The sequence below is a fragment of the Lagenorhynchus albirostris genome, chromosome 20 (genome assembly GCF_949774975.1).
Source record: "Lagenorhynchus albirostris chromosome 20, mLagAlb1.1, whole genome shotgun sequence".
Lineage (NCBI taxonomy): Eukaryota > Metazoa > Chordata > Mammalia > Artiodactyla > Delphinidae > Lagenorhynchus > Lagenorhynchus albirostris.
The window spans coordinates 29,565,873-29,588,697 of record NC_083114.1 but is presented as its reverse complement, the minus strand read 5'-3'; the positions used below and the strand labels follow the sequence as shown (position 1 = coordinate 29,588,697).

The 22,825-nt window shown below is 56.2% G+C and overlaps 1 protein-coding gene across 4 annotated transcripts in view; it reads left to right on the top strand.

Annotated features, from left to right (window-relative positions):
* Nucleotides 1-13,980, top strand: part of CUEDC1 (CUE domain containing 1) — a 76,652-nt gene extending 62,672 nt beyond the window's left edge. For 2 of the 4 annotated variants that reach the window (XM_060135942.1, XM_060135941.1), the window contains exons 4-11: nt 2,965-3,091; nt 3,743-3,935; nt 5,013-5,096; nt 6,714-6,785; nt 7,629-7,722; nt 9,029-9,087; nt 9,928-9,998; nt 12,413-13,980. In XM_060135942.1, the coding sequence (XP_059991925.1) occupies nt 2,965-3,091; nt 3,743-3,935; nt 5,013-5,096; nt 6,714-6,785; nt 7,629-7,722; nt 9,029-9,087; nt 9,928-9,995 (697 nt within the window). In that variant the 3' untranslated portion in view covers nt 9,996-9,998; nt 12,413-13,980. The other 2 variants (XM_060135943.1, XM_060135944.1) reach the window with 2 other exon arrangements.
* The last annotated feature ends 8,845 nt before the right edge of the window (nt 13,981-22,825 follow it).

The window sequence follows — 22,825 nt, the reverse complement described above, 5'->3', positions numbered from 1 at the left end:
TGCCTTGGGCTCACTGCTTAACTTCTCTGAGCCTCATTTGCCTCATCTGTGAAATGGGAATACTAATCCCCACCTCAGCACTCTTGTGAGGGTTGAATGAGGCATTGTGGGGGGGGGGGGCCTTAGCACAGTGCCGGGTATGAACCAGACCTGTCACCAGTGCTTTACTGCTCCCTCCTGCCCCTGGCTGCACAGTGGGCCTCTGAGGTCAGCTCTGACAGTGAACAGTGAGACCAGGGGTAAGGCTGCCCTCAGAGGCCAGCGCTCAGGAGAAGCAGGGCCAACCTCTGAGCACGTGCCCCTTTGCCCCGGGTTGGCTCTGCTAGGCCCAGATCCACCCCCAGCCCATTTCCAGGGCCTCATTCGGTCTCTCCATCCAGGACGTGCATTTCCAGCGTTATGGAGTCACCTGATACAGAGATGAATACAGCCCCGCCTTGACCTCCCAAGGAGATCAGGGTCTGGGGGAGGCAGAGACGCGCGGCAGGGTACAGGGAAGGCAGCCTAGAGGAACTGATGTCCCAGCAGTTAGCTGGTAAAGCGGAGGACAGTAGGGCGTTCCAGGCAAAGGAAACCACGTGCAAGGGCCTGGAGGCAGGAAAGGGGGCACCATCTGAGGGAACTCCAGGGAGTATGGAATGTCTGGGTGAGGCTGGAGGGGTGAGAAGATCGTGGAAGCCCTTGAGGGTCCTCCAAGGAGCTTTGACCTTATCCTCCAGCCAGGGGTTTAAGCTGGAGAGTGACGGGGTGAGGTTAGTGTTTTAGGAATCTCTCTCTGGCTGCTGGGGGCCAATCAGATTTGAGTGGGGGTGGGGTGGGGGCAGGAATGGCCTGGCTCCCTTCTGCCACCTCCAGTCTCTGGGGTGCCTTTGAGAGTGAAGATGAAGAGGGTTTGGGAGCTGGCCCTGCTGGGGCACAGAGAGCCAGGCTGATCCCAGGGGAGCGTGCCTGGAATGCCAGGATTCCTGGGCCCAGGTTTTAGCAGGACGATCTGTGTGTTCCAGGACAGGCCTGACCCCATCAGGGCCTCAGTGTCTAGTCTTTACCAAAAATCTTGCCTGGAAGGCTTGTTGCTGAAATCCTTCTGGGCTCTGATATCCTTTGGGTAGGCCTGGGGGTCTTATGGGGCATGCAGTTCTAGTTCTGGGGTCCAGAGAGCCCCCCCCCCCCCAGCCTTCTCTCTCCTTCCCCTCGCCCAGCCTGTCCTTTCCTGAATGAATGACAGGCTCTGAAGCCCAGAGGCACCCCTCCTCACAGGCCACCTGCTGTTCTTCCATTGAAATTACAGCCTTGGAAGTTTTTTATTTGCCTCTCAGCTCATTTCTGACATTCCTTTCTGACCACAGTGGAGTTGCCTGGGCCGCCCGTGCTCAGCGTCCCCCTGGCTCTCACAGCTGTGGGCTGACCTCATCTCAGCCGGTGCCAGGGCAGGGGGCTGCGCCTGCCCCTCCTCCAGGACCGCGGGCCCAGCAGCGAGGGACACTCAGCCTTCTACTCCTCGTCCCCCCTCCCGACTTGGGTTCTCAGTAACAAATGGCTAGAGGGGTCCAGCTGCAACTCCGGGGCTCTCTCTCCATGGCTTTCCTGGATAGCTGTGGGTGTGACTGAGTTGGGGTGGGCACCCATGTCCCAGATGAAGACCCCGAAGCTGGAGGAAGGGCGCCGGGGTCGACCAAAGAAGGTCCTCGAGTCCCAGAGGGATGGGGTATCCACCCCCTTGACTCTCTGGCCCTTGGAGAAAAATGAAGCCGCCAACAGTGATAGGAGGTGGATGAGTGACGGAGAAGGAAAGGCGCCCAGGAATGGGAGTCCCGGGCCGTCAGGCAGGCTCTTCTCTGGACCATTCCCGCATCTGTACAGCGAGAGGGTGCCCGGGGTTCCTTGGCTCCTGTCTGAGTGCTGAGCTCCCACCAGGCATTTAGCGGCTTGTTATCCTGTCTGCTGCCGCCCCCGCCCTTCCCCCTGGGCCCGCCAGGCCACCCGCCCAAAATAGAAAAAGAAAGGAAGTTATTTCCATAGTCAGGGGCAGCCCGGAAAAGCTCCCCTCCAGTGAGGGGGCGGGCGGGATTCCTGGAGCTCGAGACCAAATCAGAGCCAGGCCCGAGAGAGAGTGGCTCCCGGCCCTCGGCTGCCTTCTCTGTGTGTCATTTCCCTGATTCAGCAGAACACGTGTCCTGCGGTTGCCACGCTGCAGGCTGCCGAGGAGCTGTGGGGAGCTCCTGGCCAGGCCCCAGGCCGCCCTCAGGCCAGGACGGCAGGGCGGGAGGCTGGGGGTCAGGGAGGCCACGTGCCAGGGTCTCCTTCCTCTCCTCTCCGCCTCGCTGTTGGCCTCTGCCTTGGCCCAGGGGAGCGGTTCCCCGCGCCACTTGGAACAAGGACCCTTCCAATCCCACACCTCCATGTGCCTTTTCAGCACGTTGTTCGAGACAGCCTCCCGAGGGGCTCCCACGCACCTGGGCAGGGAGACAGCAGCTTGTAGGAGACTGAGCCCCAGAGGGGACAGGGTCTCACCCAGGACCACGTGGCTGGCTTGTGGCTGGGCCAGAACTGGAGCCTAGATCCACTTACCCTCTAGGGATCCTGGTGTCCTCATGTCCCCCGACCCTAGCAAACCAGCACTGGGGCGGGCTGGGCTGCCGGCGGCTCTGTGTCTGTTCACTCGGAGCACGCCTGGCACTCAGCAGCCAGGAGGAGCTCGCGTCATGCCAGGTGCTAGGGATAGAAGCGTGAAGGGCCATGACTGCCACATCCATGTCAAAATCCACAACACGCGATATGTGCGCCGGCAACACAGAGCTCTCTAGGCCCAGAGGCCTTGAAGGCGCTGAGCAGTGGAACATCCAGTGCAGCGGAGCCACGGGAGGCTCTGGAGCAGCAGTCTGAGCAGGATCTTGGTGTGATGGGCCAGGACACCTGTGTTTGGGCCTGACTCTTCCCTCCTCCTCGGCACCTCTCACCCCGCAGCATCGACGTGCTGGGCTCCGCGCCCCCTTCCGGCCAGAGGCGCTATCGGAACTGGAACCCCCCACTGCTAGGCAACCTCCCCGAAGACTTTCTCCGCATCCTGCCCCAGCAGCTGGACAGCATACAGGTAACGGAGGATCCCCCCGCCCCTGGCCTGTGCAGCAGCCCTGCTTGCCCACACCGTTCATGCCAGCCAGTGTCACTCCCTGCTGTTTAAGCCCAGGCTGAGCTGTTTCTGTTGCCCTGGGTTTGTAGGGAAAGAACACTGAACCAAAAGCCTCATTTCCTGTCTGGGCCTGGAGGTTTCCTCTTCCGCCCAGGAAGGTGACAGCCCTGGGGACGCTCCCTGGCTGCGGCCATCACCCCAGGCTGGAGGGAGGTGGGCAGGGGCAGGGGGTGGGAACTGTCAACGGCAGAGGTGCTTCTCCCCAGAGGCTGGCCCTCTGCAAGGGGTCTCCCCTGAGACAGCTTAGACAGGGAGAGCTTTGAGTTTGGGGACCCTGAGCAGTTCGCAGATCACTCTTCCGGACTATTCAGGTTTTGATGAAGGAAGGTGTGGGGGGGCGTCCAAGGTGGAGGAGGTGGGGAGTAGTTTTTAAGCCCTTGCTGCTTCCTCAGCAGAGAGGGCTCTGGCCTGTGAAGTTAGATAGGAGGTGCTGGCCGCAGGGTGCGGCCACAGCATCCTGGGAAGGACACGTGTACCCCCAGGTGCGCGTGGATATCTGTGCAGCGTGCGTCCTTGTGAGTAGGCGGTCCACATGCTCGCTCCCCTCCTCAGGCTACCTCCGGGGGCTCCAAGCCTGCGATCACAGAGGGAGGCCGGCCCCTCACGGCCGGGCCCGGACCCCGGGACCAGGAGAACCGCTGGAAGCAATACCTGGAGGACGAGAGGATCGCGCTCTTCCTGCAGAACGAGGAGTTCATGAAGGAGCTGCAGCGCAACCGCGACTTCCTCCTTGCCCTGGAGAGAGGTGGTGCCCCGGGTGGGGCGCTGCGGCCGCCGCTCCATGGCTAAGGAGGGGCTGATGCTGGCTTTAGCCTTGGAGCTCGGGGTGGCCTCTGTGCTGTTGAGTTACTCTGGTGGGAGCCCCAGAAGGCTGCCAACAGGGACCTGAGTCACCAGCCACCGCTTCCCTCCTCTGGAACTCAGAGAGAGAGAGGGGTGCCCTTCCCTTGCTCCCCTGCCTGTCTGCTCTGTGCCAGGCACTGGCTTCGGCACCATATGTCTGGAGCTCCAGGAATAGAGTGATTGGGTCCGTGGGTGCCTCCCTGAGCAGAGGACATTAGAGCAGGGGCTCTTGAATTTTTGGGGCGTTTGAGTTGTCCTTGGGCCCAGCACTCTACTGCCCCCAGCCTGGCTGCCTTCCCCCTTCAGGGTGGGAGTGTTTGATGGGGGTGCAGCGAGGGGCCTGTGGGAGAGGGGTGTGGGTGTTTGCGCGTGTGTGTGTCTGACTGTGTTTTGGGGGAGGGAGCACGGTGTGCAGGGAGAAGCCTGGCCTGAGACAGAGGAGGCCCAAGGCTGGTCCCAGCTCTGCATTAAAGGTGCTGGGGGTCTCGGGATCTTCCTTTTTTTTTTGCGGTACGCGGGCCTCTCACTGCTGTGGCCTCTCCCGTTGCGGAGCACAGGCTCCGGACGCGCAGGCTCAACGGCCATGGCTCACGGACCCAGCCGCTCCGCGGCATGTGGGATCCTCCCGGACCGGGGCACGAACCCGTGTCCCCTGCATCAGCAGGCGGACTCTTAACCACTGCGCCACCAGGGAAGCCCGGGGTCTTTCCTTTTAAATGAAGGGCTGGACTGTCTGACTTCCCAGGGTCCTTCTCATTTTGACATTCTGACACTGCAGGTTGTCAGGGCAGTCGTTTCTGTATCTTGGAGAGTTCTGGTTCTTTGAGAGCCCGTAGGCGTCGTGTGTGCACATATCTCGTGTGTGCATGTGTGTGTGTGTGATTCTGGGGGTTTGGCCTCTAACAACCTCCTGCATCTCAGCGCAGGCTGCCCCTGGGTGGGAGCTAACTTCCCCGACCAGAATGTGGTCCTTTTCCAGATCGACTGAAATACGAGTCCCAGAAATCTACATCCAGCAGCGTAGCTGTGGGAAATGACTTTGACTTTCCCGCTCCTGTCCCAGGTAACCTTGCCTTCCTAAGAGAGAGGCCTGGAGGGTGTAGGGGGCTCACACCCCAGCTGTGGTTTGCATATTTGGAGTTTGGGGGTAGGCTGAGGAGACAGGCTGGTGGGGAGGTTTCTCCCTCTTCTCCACGCTCGCCGAGAGGGAGATGGCCCCTCCACTCAGCAGCCCCGGGTTCTTACCAACCCAGCGGCTCCTGCAACCCACACCCGGGATTGGCCAACGGACTGGCTGAACTCCTTGGAGGTGCCTGGAGCACGGGCAAGAAGGGGACACACCACACCACGTAATGTCCCACGGGGTGTCGGGCTTGGGGCGGCAAGGGACTGGGTCACTGCCCGGGGGCAGCTTATGGTTTTACTGGGAACAAACATTGGAGATGCGTCCGAGAAACAGGCAGAAGAAGCAGCAAGGCTGAAGACACACTTGTTCATTACGGCAAAAGCATGTCGGCGCGGAAGGGCAGGATCAATCTGGGAAGAGTTCATTCGTTCATTCATTCATTCAGTACCTGGGGAGTATCTGCCACAGGCCAGGCTCTGCCTTAGTGTTGGAGGAATAGAACTGGAAGCTTCACGTCCAAGGTGGTGAGAAGCAAGAATTGCCTCAGTGGCTGAAGGAGGGCCAGGGGTGGACAGCAGGCTGCTGGGCTGCACGGACGAGGGTCAGGCTGGAGCTGGGGACACCCTGAAGGTCCCGGTTCCATACTCGACATCTGGACTCTGCCTGTGTGTGTGCACAGTGGCCCCTGGTCAGCCAGTGCCCACCACACACACACACACAGGCTGCCCGCCTCAGAGGGAGAATCCGCAGCTCTTGCCCGAAACAGAGCTTACATCGCGTGGTAGAATGGGGGAGGGGGGGCAGAAGGATGGGGAGCTCAGCTGATCCCAGCTTGAAGAGAGAAAATCCTGTCGAACTGATTCATAAGCGACAGGCTGGGAGCTTAGGTCCCACCAGATACGCATCTGGGGGTTTAACAGCAGCCTCTTGTCCTTGATCCCAAATTAACCATAGACACCGGGACCGCCGAGGTGGATCAGGATGACTCACAGGGACTTAGCAGGCAAGGTGACTCGGGATTAGCGTGGGAGCTTTAGAAGGGCCATGAGGGACCCAAGTGGGTGCCGAGTGAACGGGGAGACTCGGCGCACCACGTCAGGACGCAGGCAGGCTGGCCACGTGCTGGTGAATGTGTGACAGCCTGTCGGGGTGCAGGGGAAGCCCCGGTGCTTAGCATCTGGTAGCTTCCATGCTGTAAACACTCCCATCGTGGCTGATTTCAAGCTACCAAAGGGCCTTCACGGAATGCAGAGTGGTCAGAGGAACGGACAGTTGGGAGCCTGCGGGAGCCAGCCCTCCACACATACAGACCAGACCACTGACCCTTTTTACAGAAAAGGGGAGAGTGAGGCTTGGGTGGGGAAAGAAATGCTCCTTGAACCCCGGTGTCCTCCTTGCTATAAGCTCCCTCCTGGTTAGGGCAGAAGCCTGCTCTTTGCTCCCTTCCTCAAGTGGAAGGGTGGGGCTGAGCCCCTGTCCTGTGGGGACAGCCCTGACCCCCCTCCCCGGGCCTTGGGCAGCCACTGGCCCTCAGGGGTGTCTTCCCCCTTCCAGGAACCAGCGACAACAACCCCGCTGCGTCTGAAGATGCCTTATTCAGGGACAAGTTGAAACACATGGGAAAATGTGAGTCCAGCATACGCCCCCTCCCCAGCTCTTCTAAGACAGGCCTGTGGCCTCCTGGGAGGGAGGGAGCCACCCGGAATTTTAATGCAGCTGACTCTTGGTGAACCAAAGTGACATTTTAATCACGGGCTGGCTCCCTCAGCTTTCCTGCCTCACTTCCCTGTGCAACTGAGTCTGGCTACAAATTAAGTTTTAAATCCTCTTGGGCCATCTGTCTGCAGAAAAATAATAATGTGCTGGACACCGCGCCCCCCTGCCCCCCGCCGTTTTAGAGTCCACATTCTCTGTGGCTTGAGGGGGCTTGGCCAAGCTGGGCCTGAGTGGGGAGGTCCAAGCTAAGTCCACGCTCTGTGGGTGGGCGGTCCACCGGGTCAGTGGCCCCTTCCCACGAAGTCCTGCCAGCCGGGTCCCGCCTTCCCCTCTACCCCACCCCCCAGACACACAACCATGCGTGAATGAGGCTGCCATCCTTTCAGGCTCCATTTCAGAGAAAATCTCGGATTAGTCATGGAAATCCCAGAACCAACCCTGGAGGTGGAGAGGGGAGAAGGGGAGGTGGCAGGAAGAAAGCCAAGATGTGAAGCTGTCTGTCACAGCTGGGGAAGGAGGAATACCCGGATCTCAGCTGCTGGCTGCGGTCCCTGGCCAGGCTCTCGGTGGCCTGTGCTGCCTCTGCCGGCCGACCCAGGATGGCAGCCTCACTCCGCCAGGGCACCAGCCTGACCCCGGTCTGCGATTGCTGTCACCTCTTCCCCTCCCCCACCAGCCTGCCCACCTGCCCCAGTCCTGGGGGGCAGCTACCTGCTGCTCTCGCTGCCGGCTCACAGGTCTCTCTGCCCCTAGCCACCCGGAGGAAGCTGTTTGAACTGGCCAGGGCCTTCTCGGAGAAGACCAAGATGAGGAAGTCAAAGAGGAAACACTTGTTGAAGCATCAGTCGTATCCTTTCCAGCCTGGCACCGGGTGGCAGCGGTGGGTGCTAAGGGTGCTGAAAACCCTGGGCTGGACTCCCTGAGGCTGCACCCTCCCCCGGAGTGGGACCGGGCCATGTGACTCTCCCCTCTCCCACCCTGGGCCCTGCTGCCAGCCTGGCGCTGCCCTATCTCTTTTTTTTTTTTTTTCCCAGTACGCGGGCCTCTCACCGTTGTGGCCTCTCCCGTTGCGGAGCACAGTCTCCGGACGCGCAGGCTCAGCGGCCATGGCTCACGGGCCCAGCTGCTCCGCGGCATGTGGGATCTTCCCGGACCGGGGCACGAACCCATGTCCCCTGCATCGGCAGGCGGACTCTCAACCACTGCGCCACCAGGGAAGCCCTGACCTATCTCTTGACACCAGTGTTGACTCCCATCACCAGGCATGGGGAACAGGCCAGTGTAGGCCCCTGTAGGCTCAGAAGTTGTCCTACCACTTTTTAACTTTTTGTCTGGGGTAATCTGCGTCTTGAGAGAAAACTTCGTCCTTCCATGGAAATAAGCAAACCTTTTCCTAATTTCTTTTTTTTTATATAAATTTATTTATTTTATTCATTTTTGGCTGCGTTGGGTCTTCGTTGCTGCATGCAGGTTTTTCTCTAGTTGTGGAGAGCGGGGGCCACTCTTCGTTGCGGTGCGCGGGCTTCTCACTGTGGTGGCTTCTCTCATTGCAGAGCACAGGCTCTAGGCGCACAGGCTTCAGTAGTTGTGGCTCGCGGGCTCCAGAGCGCAGGCTCAGCAGTTATGGCGCATGGGCTTAGCTGCCCCACGGCACGTGGGATCTTCCTGGACCAGGGCCCGAACCCGTGTCCCCTGCTTTGGCAGGCGGATTCTTAACCACTGCACCACCAGGGAAACCCCCCTAATTTTTTAAGTTGAATTGATCCACAGACCTTTCCACCTCCTCAATTCACGTGTTGGCCCTGCCTTCTCACTCTTAGTTCCTCCAGTAAAAATATGGTTTTCCACAATTTTACCCAGACTTCCATCCATGCTTGTCAAACAGGGCCCAGGATATTATTATAGAAGCTGAGCAGCCAAAGGAGAACAGGGAGAAAGTTCCTTCTCTGTCCCCAGAGATGGGAGCTGGGGGAGAGAGTCAGCGCCTGGCTGCTCAGTTGACCCCAAGAAAAGGAGCCTGCAGGAGGTATTGGGGAGTTTGGGGGGATAAGGCTGGTGCGGTGAAGGCCTCCTGAGCTTGGGGTGGGGGTAGAAGTCCAGGGACAGGGAGTGCCCACCCATCCCTGGGACAGTTTTCCTGAATGGCCCGGCAGACTGGGGGCTGCGGCATCAACAGCCAATCTCCTGGACGACGTGGAGGGCCACACCTGTGGTGAGGCGGGGAGGGCAGGGAAGTCGGGGCTCTGAGTTGCCTGTGTTGGGTGGTCCTCCAAGAGGAGGGCCTGGGTGTTTCACAGGTGAACCCAGACTGTAAAGGAGGGGACACCGAACCTGGGGGACATATCAGGGTTGGTGGGCAGGCGACCCAAGGAAATGGGTCCCCCTCGTGACTTGGTCCATATCGCCTCTCCCTTCCACTCCTGAAAAGGGGCCCAGCCACATCTCCACCTAAATCTTTACCTGGAGCACAAAGCACCGAGTGCTGTTTCTGGGGAATATTCTCTGGGGTGTGAGGGGACAGACAGGCCCACCCACATGGAAGGGCCTCCCCTGAGAGCCACGCGCTGGACAGTTTCAGTGTCTGGGGCCCAGAGGCCTTCCAGCGTTCATTCAGTCCCTCCCAAAGGCGTGTGGGTCAGCAGACACTGCCTCAGACCTTCCAAGGCCCACAGCTGAGCCCTGATCCTCAGGCCTCAGAGCAGAGGAGCCCTTTGGTGGTCAGGAGACATCCAGAAACAAGGGCTAGAAGGGCCTTGGAGGTCATCTGGACAGTCCAACTTCCCCATCTCATTTTATAGATGAGGAAACTGAGGGAAGAACTTGTCCAAGGCCTCAGAGCTCATCGATAGAGACAGAGCAGCAGACAGGGGTCCTAACCCCGCACCGTGCCCAGTTGCCCCTCACCAGACCCACGCATCACTCCCGGGGATCAGCGTGTGCCCCGGCAAACAAGGGTGGAGAGAGTTGGCTCAGCTGTCTTGCCCAGCCTGGGAGACGTGTCTGAGTGAGGCCCTGCAGGGTGGAGGGTGAGGTGCTTTCCTCTGCTTTTCAGACGAAGACTTCCGGGGAAGGCGACAGGAGGTGCCCAAGGTGGAGGAAGCACTAAGGGAAGGACAGTAAGAGGTAAGGTGCAGGACTGCCCTGCCCCACACCCCAGAGGGTGGTCTTCCCCGTGGTCCAGAGGCATCAGGCTCAGGCAACTAGATGGCGCAGGTCCGGGGTTTTTTCCCTTGTTGCGGCGGGGAGGGGGGGGGGGCGTGTGCACGGGGGAACTAGTGTTTTGCGTTATTTATTCATTTGACAGAAGATAATCACACCTATGCCAGATGCTAGGAACAGGAAGAGAAAAACCAGCTTTGACCTTGAATAGTTTACAACACAGTTGAGAAGAGAGTCCAGGATGCACACAGCACACTAATTTAAGAAAAACTGAAATGGCCTCACCCGGCCACGTCCACAGGGAACTCTGCCATTGCCTCGGGTTTTGGTGGTGGGGAAGATGAGGGAACGGCCCCTCTCAAGACAGCTCTGTTTCTGGCTGGAGCCATGGGCCTCCAGGCTGCTTTTCCTCCTCTATCCCAGTGCATCCCTGGGGAAGAAACAGGGAGTGTCAACACCTCCTCCAGGGCTCAGGGGAACCTGTCCCTCTTCCAGCCCCTCCCCCATCAGGAAGCTGCCTGCTCACCCTGCCCCCAGCCGCTGTTCTGGTCCCAGGGGTCAGCTATCTACAGGGCTTTTTTTTTTGCGGTACGCGGGCCTCTCACTGTTGTGGCCTCTCCCGTTGTGGAGCACAGGCTCCGGACGTGCAGGCTCAGCGGCCATGGCTCATGGGCCCAGCCGCTCCGCGGCATGTGGGATCCTCCCGGACCGGGGCACGAACCCATGTCCCCTGCATCGGCAGGCAGACTCTCAACCACTGCGCCACCAGGGAAGCCCTACAGGGCTTTCTTGAGCTCACGGTGTGGCAGGTATGGCCCTGTTTCAGGCTATGGAGAAATACTTGCTGCCCTCAGGGTAACTGTAATGGAGGGGAGAAACCAGGGTGGGGAGGACACAGCCAGGAAGAGTACAGGCGCCCTCTCCCCTCAGCCTGGGCGGCTGGCCTTCACGTCACCTCTAGTTGACTCGCCACCCTCCACCAGGCCCTTCCAGACCTCTTCTGTTCTCTCAGGCTCTCCTCACCCATGTTGCTGCACCCAGGCTTCCCAGGTATCCGGAATGCTGATATAAAGCCAGCCGAGGGGAGGACCCCCGCCTCCCGTGCAGTGTCGCTACCACTTCCTTCCCACTGGTCCCCCGGGAAACGTGCTGGCCCAAAGCCACCCTTATCAGGACCTTCCTCATAATTTCTTTCTTTCCTGAATCTTCCAGCTTTTCCCTTTCCTTCCTCAGGTCTACATCCTCCTCGTCCCATCTTAAAAACCAAGAGTTCTCAATATTTTCCATCATCACCCAGTTTGCAGAAAAGTGCACCCTCCTTCACCCATCGCCAGCTGCCACCCCCACCCCCACCCCCAGACTGACTCAGGGTCACCTGCCAGGTCCTGGGCCTTTTCCTGTTCTGCATCCTCCGGTGCTGTCTCTGCACGCCATGCCCGTCGTCTCCCCTGAAACTGCCCTCCCTTGGCTCCTGTGGCCCCAGGAATCCTGGATCCCCTTTCTCTCTGCCTTTGATTCTCTGTGCGCTTTTGGGCTCCCGTGGCTCCTTCCACTCCCACAATCCCAGCTCTCCCCGTAGCTCTGGGCTTGACCCTCTTCAAAGTCTCCTTACTCCCTCTCCCTAGCGGTGCCGCCAGCCTCTCTTACAGCATCAGCAATACTTTTGTGCAGTTGGTTCCCAAATCCGAATCTCCCTCTTAGTTCTCCAAATCCACTCCACGGCCCCAGCTGTGCCCACGATGGTCTTTCTAGCCCTGGCTGTCAACTCACTGAAAGCTAGACAGTCCCACTTCCGATTTCCCCGGTTCGTTTCTCTTCTTATTCCTCGCATCACTGCCCTGGCAGACTCTCATCGCCTGGTTAACAGCTGCTGGTCTCTTCACTGCCCCTGCTCTGTTTACCCATCACCAGGACACCACTACAGTTCCATTTCTCCCTTGCTCTCTGAACGGGTCTTCCGAGCGAAGGCTCCTCAGCTTGGTGTGGGGGTCCCACCAAATTCTGATCCCATTTTACTTTTCTGCCCCTACAGGTGCCCTTGGTGTAGCTCAGCTGGGCTACCGCTGTATCACAGAACAGGCCAGGCACCCAGGCACACCTCTCAGCCCTTCACAGACAGCTGCTTCACCCCACCCGCCCCACTCCATCTCTAGCTGCCAGAGTCCCTGCTGTTTTGCAAGTTGGAATGTTTCTAGGAGCTTGGATTGCTGGGTGTGACCGCAGGCAGGGTTCCAAGGCTGACATAGAGTCCCTGGGGGAAGGAGAAGCCTCCTGTCTTTAGAAGCTTCTGCCCAGAACCATCTCTCCAGGAACCAGTGGTGAGGAAAGACCCCTGGGCTCCACTGAAAAAGACTTCTCCCATCCCTTTTTCCTGCCAGATGTAGCAGTTTTTCCTCGCCGGAGACCATCTGACCCGGTAGAGGCAGCCACAGAGCAAACCGGCCCTCCGCTGAAGAGCCCAGCTGCAGCCGGACGGATGGTGCTTGAGTTCTGAGGCCCAGTGGTTCTCCAGCCACAGTCCAGCCCAGCCACTGCCACTGCCACTTCCCAAGGGACTGAGAACTTCCGGAGTTGCATGCTGTGATTGGAGGAAGGGCCTGAGGGTGGAGGCAGCAGCCAACCACAGTCCCTTTCGTAGCCAGGCTGTTCTGTGGGGAACGAGTGGAAATGTAGGATCTAACCCCTCTTCGTAAAAAAAAAAAAAAAAACCACCCAGAAAACTGGCAAAGGTTGGAGTACCCAGAAGGGGAGGATGATCCTACCAGAGGCTCGTTGGCCTGAAGGTGGAGCCCCTGCCCCCCTCTTGTCCTGGTCTCTCCTGTCGGGCCACAGACACTGCCTGATCCCATACCCCCATCCGCAGCTCCCTTCTGGGCACCTAGGGTCCTTTAATCCCATGGCCTTCTGCATCTCAGTCTTTCCCCAGGGGTGCTGGTCCTTGGCACTCCCCTGCACGGAGCTCTGGGTGAGAAAGCCCTGGGCAGTCACTCAGGCCCGCTCTGAGGAGTGATGGGCCACCACAGAGAGGTATCTGCTGAGTACCCTGCCTGGGCCCCTCGGGCTGCCTCTGTTAGGGGCTGGCAAGGGCCCCCAGCAGGGATGGGGAGGCTGGCCACCCCGGAGCTGGCGGATTCTAGCTAGGCAGGGGTAGTGTTTACTCTGACAGAAGACAAAAGTCAGTCCTGGATGGGATCCTGTAGTCCCACGACAGTGGGGGCTCCAGGGGCTCTGACTCCCCAGTTGGACTAGAAGTTCTGCTGTCATTAAGGGTGGGCAGCGGCCAGTTCTTTAGTAACCCTGAGAAGGTGCAGGACTGAGGGGCAAGAAGGAGAGGCTGCCAGCCGGGCCAGAGCCTCTGGGGCAGAAGGGCTTGCTGGGTGCCCCTTGCCAAGAGTGAGAAGGCAAATGGCCAGGAGGAAAACAAGGGTCCTACGAACCTGACCCGGCACCAACCACTGCCAACGGGAGGGAGGGGCAGCCGGGCTTCCGTGGCCCGGCTGGAGGCGGGAAGGCGCCGACCTCGGGAGAACCGGGGAGCCGGGCAGGCACGGGGCTAGGGCCCGAGCGGGGAGCCAGCCCAGCGGCGCGGCGGTGGGGCGTTGGGGGCGGGCGCCAAGCCTGGCGGGGCTTGGTGGCCCTAAGCCACCTCGAGATAGGGCGTGGCGGGCTCCCCGCGGTGCCGGAGGGGGACCCTGGCCCGGCTCAGCCTCCCGAGCGAGTGCGGAAGTGCTGCCGCCCTCCAATCCCCACCGCCCCCCAAGGGCTCCTGATGACCGGGCACAGAAGAGGGGGAGCGCCAGTCGCCCCCCGCCCCCCACCCCCCACCCCCCGTCCGTGTGTGTGGTTTTGTCAGTTTTTTTGTTTTTGTTTTTTCTCCTGCGTGTGGGTTTTATCTTGGAGCAGTTTCATAGGAATTCGTGTAATAAAGACTTGGTGTTCTCTTGGTGCTCTGACGTGGCGGCGCGTGGGCTGACCCTCCTCTTCGCCTCCCCCTGCCCCCGGCACCCCGCGCCCGTGGGCCGCCTGCCTGGCCCACCCGCAGTGCCCGCGGGGCCCCGGGGCTCGGCATCCCCGCAGCGCCCCTCAGGTGGCCCCTGTGCCGCACCGCAGCCTCGCCCACCTGCTGGCGCTGCCCGCCTTCCTGTTTGCCTGGGAAAGTAAACCGCTTGCTGGCAGGCCAGGGAAACAGCAGTCTGTTGCGAGCGCTCCAGCCGGTCACCTTCCTAAATAAACAGAAAGCTGCCAGAATAACGTCTCGCCTGGAGCTGCGGGGATGTGTAGTGTCGGGCTTCAGAGGGCCCGCAGACATCTTCCAGTTCAAACCCCTCTCGCTTTCCCTACTCCCAGGCTTCGGTGAACCACCTCCCGCGCCAGGGAGCTCACTGCCAGAGGAGGAGGCTGGTGCCCTTTTCAGACAGGGCGGTTTTCAAGGTTAAAAAGTTCTTCCTGGTGTTGAGCTGTGGGCCTCCTTGTGGCTTCAACCCACACAACTTATTTCTGGGCTCCGAGTCACCCAGGCCAAGTCACTGCTTTTCCTCTGATGCCATGATTTTTTGTTTGTTTTTAGTATTTATTTGTTTATTTTATCATTTACTTGGCTGCACCGGGTCTTAGTCACGGCACGCGGGATCTTCGTGGTGGCATGAGGGATCTTTAGTTGCGGCATGTGAACTCTTAGTTGCAGCATGTGGGATCTAGTTCCCTGACCGGGGATCGAAGCTGGGCCCCTTGCATTGGGAGCATGGAGTCTTAGCCACTGGACCGCCAGGGAAGTCCCCCCGTCCCCATGCCATGTTTGAGTTCAGTGGCCTTTCTCCTGGATAAACAATGCAGTTCTTCCTGCCTCCCCTACAAAAATGTTCTGCCCCCACGCCTGCCCTGCCCCTAGCCCAGGTAGACCCAGGTGGGCTTGTAAACTGACGTACCTGGACAGCTGGCGATGCTCCAGACCTGGTGTCTGGACCTCAGCAGCCCAAGATTATCCTCTCATCCCTGCTCTGTGCATTCTTTACGGATAGCTGTTGATCAGTGTAAATCCCCCCGCCGCCAGCATAGCACCAGCGCCTGGGACCTTGTTAGAAATGCCAATTCTCAACCCCACCCCAAACTGAGTCAGAAACTCTGGGGGTGCAGCCCAGCAGTCTGTGCTTCTGATATGCACTAAAGTTTGGGAGCCATGGTGTTAGGTCAGTACCTAGTACTGGCTGCAGAGTAGAATTACCAGAGTAGTTTAAAAAATCTTGATGCTCAGTACCCTACACCAAGTAAATCAGCAGTTATAGGTTGGTTTCTTTGAAAGCGCCTCAGGTAACTCAAGTTCACACTCAAGTTTGCAATCAAGTTTGCGGACCAGCACGCTAAGCAGTCTGTTAGGTGTTTCATATTAGCCCAATTAATCTTGCCCAATAATGGCCACTTTACAGATGATGCAATGACAATTCAGAAAGGTTAAGTAACTTACCTAAGAGCTAGCAAGGTGTGAAGTAAGAAAAGGGGCCAGGGCTGCCTGACTTCAAAACCTGTGCTCCGCCCTCCATCCAGACCTCCTGAATCCGAACTTGGGGTGTATTTGAACAAGGCTTCCAGATGATTCTGATATGTTTGAGAACCACAGTTCTACTACCTTGCTACTCAAAGTTTGGTCTGCAGACCAGCAGCATCTCTATCATCCGGGAGCTTGTTAGAAACAGAATTCCCAGCTCTGCTCCAGACCTACTGAACCAGAATGTGCATTTTAAAAAACTCCTCAGTTGTCTTCTGTGCACAGTAAGGCTTGAGAAACACTGGTTCTCAAACTTGCTGCCCACTGGGATCATCTCTGTTGTTTGGTCCCATTCCCAGAGATTCTGGTTTCATTGATTCGGGATTTAGCCTGGGAATCAGATCATAAAATCTCCTGGGTGATTCTAAGGTGCGGCAAAGTTTGAGCACACTCACTATTATGCCTATTAGTTTAGATGAGGCTGAAGGTGATTGGAACCAGAGAGGGGGCTGTAGGGAAAGAAGGCAAAGAAAGCTTACCAGGTCCAACAGGAGTACAGAAGAGGAAGCCCCTGCTCCATGATGAGTCCCTCCCAGTCGAACAGTGTGTAGAGGACCCAGGAAGGAGTCGGGCTGGGTCAGGTGACTGCCTCAGCCACCCAGCCTCACACCATGCTCATCTGCAAGTCCTGGGCTCTTGGTATCCACAACGTGATACTTGTAGATTCATCTTCTGCAAAAATGCTGAGCTGGGCTATCTGGAGTCTGGTCCAGCCAATGCCCCTCCCCCTTTGTATGCTTTGGTGTCCTCGGGGCTCAGTCCCAGCTTGCGAGGAGCTCATGGGGCTGGGGAATGCTGTGCCCGGAAGAACTGGCCTGGTTATTACCATGCTGGGGTCTCAACCCTCCCTCTGTTCTCCTGAAGCAACTGGTAAGGGGTTGAGGTTGGAGGAAACACAGGAGAACTTGGTTTGAAGCAGGCAGGTAAGGTGTGGGACGATGATGCTGAGAGCTGCTTATCAGTGCTTACTGTATGTCAGTCATTTTTCTGGGGTGCTTTACAAACATTATTTTATCCCACAACTATTATATGAAATCAGTATTTATACTCCCATTTCCCAGATCAGGAAACTGAGCCCCAGAGATGTTAAGGTCCTTACTCAGTATCACCGTCAGTAAGTGGTAGTGCCTGAATTTGAACCCAGGCAGCTGAACTCCAGAGCTGGTGCCTAAACACTAAGCTATATATTGGGGTGGCGGGAACAGGTGATAAGACTTAGAACCCCTGCATAAATGCAATTTGTAGAGCACGGAAAGGTCCACCTGCTTAAAAACATCTTCAACAGCACGCCCGGAAGTCACCTATTAGCATTCTTTATCTGATTTTTAAAACAATCTTAGCATTTCCATTAGATGGCAAATATGCTGCTGAGAGCCACACATGAACCTCTTTTGCCCATTATCACAGCATAGATTAATATTCATTGGATTAATTGGCTAGACCAGCTGGAGAAAGATTTGGAAGTTTCTGGAGTTGATGGTGGGGTGAGGGGGTGGGTTGGGGTGTTGAAGGGGGCTGTGTAGATCTACTGCCACCTGGTGGCGATCTCTCAGAAGCGGCAGTTGCTGGTCACCGAGGGGCCCAAACACCATGTTCCCAGAAGGAAGACCCGAGCACCTGTGTGGCCTGAAGCCAGACGAGGAAGTTTACTCTGTTCACATGGTCTTCTGTTTGGTAAAATTTGCAAAGCAAGGATATTTTTGTACCATTTTCTTAAAAGGGCCACTGAGATTACATAAGCTTCGGGCCCCACAAAACCAGCATCTACCTGGCCTGTCATTTCTATAAAGAGTCACAGTCCTTTATCAGGCCAGGAGGATTATTCCAGGGACTCTGCAGGGAGGAGTTGTGAAGCTCAGTACAAACTCAGCACGAGCCTGTCTTGCTCTGACCTTGCCATTCAAAGCGTGGTCTGTGGATACGGTAACCAACTGTTCTGGTTTTCCAGGACTGAGTGGCTTCCTCGGATGTGGGGATGTGGAACTTTCAATGCTAAAACCAGGAAAGTCCGTGGCAAACTTGGGTGAGTTGATTACTGTATCTGCAGACCAGCAGTATTGGCGTCAGCCTGGAAGTTTTTTTAGAAATGCAGTTTCAGGCCTCACCCCAGAACTACTGGGTCAGAATCTGCATTTTCCAAGAACCCCATGACCTTCAGGTACACATTAAAGATGGAGGGCTCTGCCTCCCCCAAGAAAAGAGGGGCCTACCCCAGCCCCGAAATGTGTGCCTGCAAGGGTCTCATCTTCTGCTGGGAAAACTCCACAGCGTGGTTCCCACTGGACTTTAATTCTGATAACAAAAGGCCAGACCTAGCTGGCTCCTGTTTCCACGGTGATACAGACCACCCAGGGCAGGTAGGCACAAAGTGCTTCTCTCTCCTCTGCCTGAACTGGATTCTCCTTGGGGGCAAGGCTGCTGTTTGCTGAAGAAATGAATGGGCAGCCATGTGAAAATGCCTTGAGGGAATTCCCTGGTTGTCCAGTGGATAGGTCTCCACATTTTCGCTGCTGAGGGCCTGCGTTCAATCCCTGAAAAAAGAAAGAAAGAAAGAAAGGGAAGGAAGGAAGAAAGAAAGAAAGAAAGAAAATGCCCTGAAAAATTGTTAGATGAGATTTAATTGTAAGTGTGATTGAATACATTGTGATCTGTTGCTCTTGGGCATGGAATGGTCAGAAATTGTTATTCCTATTTATTGAGCAATTACTATACACCGGGCACAGTTTTGAGCACTCTACAAGTATTAACCCACTGGTAATAACTACACTGGTTAACCCACTGGTTAACTATAGGTGTTAACAAGGCTATGTGGTGGGTGCTATGATGATGCGCATTTCACAGAAGACAAGCTGAGGCTCAGAGGTTTATAAAAGGGATCTATCCTATCAGTGAGGCACAGAGGACAGCCAGGACGGGAAGTGACCAGGGGCCTGACAGGCTGGAGGATTGCTTCCATTCAACCACAGCTTTCTCCCTATGGGTGTATCCAGTAAAGGCCTCCAGGAAGGAGGGCAGCAAAGGAGGGCTGAGGTCACTGCATCCTCATTTGCTCTAACTTGGTTTTATTTCTCCGTGCTGTTCAACTGGAAAATTCTTTCTATGAGCCAGCTCTGGGCCAAGCACCAGGCTGGGCGTGGGGAGGCAGAGATAAGAGTCCTGGTTGCTGCCTCAAAGAGGCCCAGCTAGACAGACTCAGACAAGCAGACAGTTACAACGCCAGGCCCGCAAAGTGAGAGAGAGAAGGTGAGGGAGCAAGCAGGTCCCCGGGGCACATCCATGCGGTCTGGCTGAGTGTGTGCTGGGGCTGAAGCGCCTTCCCGCCTGACTGTTGAAAGGAAGTGGAGGTGTGGGCCTCCAAGGAGGGAGGGTCTGGGCCAGGAGACAAACAGCATGGAGGTGAGAGGGGGCACTCCTGCCTCTTCCTTGAAGACCCCCCCTCCATGCCCTTCCTTTTCCTGGGCCCTGTCCTGTGGATTGAATATATATTACTGCTTTCCTCCCCTTTTAAAGCAACATCTAACTGCTCTCTGGTCCTGGCTCTCTGCAGTATTCATGATTTCATCAGCATGCTGGGGGGTTCACTTGCCAAAGCTCTTCTGCTATTGGAGATGCGCTTGTTCTTTTTGTCAGACAAACTCCTGGGCGCTAATTACAAAGATGTGGGCAGACTGTAGGGAAGCCGCAAGGGATGGCCTAGACCCTACGGGTGGTACAGAGGGGCACAGTTGGCCGTCTCTAGGCCTGAAGAGAAGGGAGGAGACTGGAACCTGGGGAGAGAGCTGGGTGTGAAGAGGCCGCCCTGCGGATCTAAGACTTTACGGTCCTGGAGTGTATAGGGAGGAGGGGTGGGAATGACTTCTGTCTCCTCTTTCTTCCCAGTCCCTGGCTGATGCCTCCCATCGGTGAAACAGAGGGCAAGTGGCTGGAGGATGCAGTCCTAGAAGTCAGCCTCCGGGGGCGGAAGCAGAGCTGGGTGAAGAAGGGCACTGAGTGGGTGTGGCTCTGGGCAGGCAAATGGAAGCTATTCAGTGCCGGTCCTTGTTGATCAGTGTTGTGGGCTGAATGGTGTCCCTCCAAAATTCATACACTGAGGTCCTAACCCCCAGTACCTCAGGATGTGGCTGTGTTTGGAGATAGCATCTTTAAAGAGGTATTTAAGTAAAAATGAGGTCATTAGTTTGGGCCTGAATCCAATATGACTGGAGTCATAAGAAGAGGACATGGACACACACAGAGAGGGAAGACCGTGTGAAGACACAGGGACAAGACAGCCATCTACAAACCGGGGAGAGAGGCCTCTGAAGAAATAGCCCTGCCAACACGTTGATCTCTGTCTGACTTCCAGTCTCCAGAACTGTGAGACAATAGATTTCTGTTGTTTAAGCCATTCAGTCTGTGGTATTTTGTTATGGCAGCCCTAGCTACCCAATAGTCAATAAGCTATTCAGCACATAACTTATCAATTATGCATTTGCCTCTCTGTCTCCCCCTCTGGACAGCCAGCTTCTCCAGGACTCCGCACAGGGTCAGGTGGGCGCCAAAATGTTTGTGGGATGAATGGATCATTTAACAAGAAAATCAAACATTAAGGCGATCTATGGAATATCATCAAAATGTTGCAGTCTCAGGGGGCAATCAGTGGATGACAGGACACAACAGCAGAAGTGATGCTGTAACAGCCACTAGACTTGCCTGTTACAAGCACTTACTATGTATAGGCACCGTGATGCGTGCTTTACACGAATGATCGCTTTTACTCTGGCAATGAGCGGACACCGCCAAATGTTACATGGGGAAAGAGAGGCTTGAAAAGTTATGTAAGTGCCCAAGATGACAGGATTAATGGGCACATCTACAGTGTGATGCAGCGGGACAAAATGGGGCCAAGCGGTATTGTGGAAGGAATATGACCTTCTGGAGAGATTACAAGCTCTATTCCTTTATCTGTAAGATTATCAGGACATGATCTATGGCCTCAGGTAGCTGAACTATTGAAGGAGATAATCCAGGTCCCTGGTGTGGTGCATGGCATGAGTGCATCGGCTTCTTGCAGCTTTGAGAGGCCCGGGTGAGAAGACAGAAAACCTCTACTGTCCATTCTGCCCGCCCCCAGCTCCCTCCTACGTGATGAATGAATGCTCCCTGGGATGCAACTTCCTGTTGCAGGTTCAGAGGGTTCCCAATGCATCTTTGCTCCCACATCTCCATGGTTCCTTACACTACCCACCAACATTCCGTTCTCAGTCACAGAAGCATGAAATAGGATGCTGGAGGGGAAACTTGAAAGGCTCAGAAGAGGAAGGGACTTCCCCAAGAAGATCTAGAGAGAAAACTGCCACCTTGCAATTCCTCCCCCATCGAGCGTTTGGGTCTTTGGCTCCCCTCCCTGAACTTGCAATAAGCCCTTCTAATTCTTTAGCAGCGGTAACTGGGTAACAGCAGTGGCCTACAGGGCAGTCCCGAGTATGAGAAGGGAAGTGTGTCTGTGGTCTGGCCTGGCAGCTAGTTCTTACTTGGACGGAATTAGAAACTTGTTTTGAAGCCTGGGAAGACTATATTTAGCTGCGAGTATGTTTGCTCTCCCTAGAGCAAAGTCTTGTAGACCTGCCTAGGACTCCATGCTTGGCCCAGCGGCCAGAGCTGTGCTCTCTGCGGCCAGAGCTGTGCTCTCTCTTCCCTGCTCCAGAGGGTCCTGAGGCAGCAGTGAAATCCACCTCTCGGCCCTCGGCCTCAGATCACCCTGTCCCCTGCCCCTGGCACCAGTTTTGCCTGAGTTCTCAGCCCATCAGTCTCCAGCCGGAGGCATGGCTAAGGAGGCATTGTGGGGTCCTAGAAAGTGCCTAGGTGGGGCTGGAAGCCTGGCTCTGTCAGTTACCTATCAGACAAGTTACTTAACTCCCTGTGGCCTCACATTCTCATTTATGATGGGGATAACAACAGCCAGTTGTGGGTAGGTGTGTGGATTCGGTGAGAGAACACAAGCAAGTATTAACTGCTCATCAGACATCCCCCTCCACCTCACCAGCCTCCCAGAGAGCAGGGAGGACTCTGGGATGACTTGTCACTTTCTTGATGACAAAGATAATGGGCTCCCCGGAGATATTGTGTGTGTATGTGATTCAGAACATTTCACTGGCTTAAGAAGTCCAAAAATGAATACAAACTCTTCACAGGTCAAACTCTGAAGAATACATAAAGAAAAAAAATTCTCCCTTCCCCTCCTGCAATCTCACTGGAGATAATCAATGTTCACAGCCATAGGTGCCTTTCCACATAGTTTCTATCCTCATACAAACACGTCTAAAAGATTTCTTTTTTCTTTTGATTAAAGACCTTCTCTGCAATTTCCTTTTTCATTTAACAATAAGTCGTGGGCATTCATCTAGGTCAATACGTATGGATCTAGCTCGTTCATTTCAATAGCTGCATAGGACTCCATAGATTATATGAAGCATAATTTTCCAGCCATCTCCCATTCGATGGTTGGGAGGGTGCATTACAAACAATGCTGCAATGACGATCTCTGCACAAATATCCTCGTGAAATTGTGTTTTAATTTCTATGGGGTACTTTACCCAAAGTATGACTGTTGGGACAAAAGGTTATGCTGAGAGGATACTTCCCCAGATTTTTGAGTTTCCTTCTCGGAATTTGTTTGTTCCGGACACTTTCACTTTTCAACCTCTAAGGAACAGCTAGCTAGCGACGCCTCCCGGGGAGAAAACCCTAGCTGCCCGCAGCATCCCTATTAGAGCGCATGCAGGTGGCGCTCCAGGGCCAAAGGGTTTAGTGGGGAGCGCTAAACAGTAGGAGACGGAGGACGGAGGCTTGGGCTCTAGGGTGACCCTGGGCGGGTGACGTTCCTCCCCGGGCCTCGGTTTCCTTCCGCGCAGTCTTTGAGTCCAACCAAAATTAGGTGCAGCCCGTACCTAGAGCTGGTGACCTCTTATCTCTGCCTTACGAATTCCTAGACTGGTTGGCTCTCCCAGGACCTAGGCTGCGCCTCCCTCCTCCCTCCCCATCATCTTCCCTCCGCACGGCCCGGTCTTCTTGGGCGGAGTTGGCTCAATAAGGCCAGGGAGGGTAAAGCAACCACCACAATTAACCCCTCCCCTGGATCGGTCATTTATTGCTTCTGCCGGGCTTTGGCTCGCTCCCTCCCTGGCGGCTCGGCTATCGAGTGCTCCTGTCTGAACCTGGCGTGTAGCCGATGGCGTGCCGATGCGGCCATCCTTTGCTTCTGCCTGGC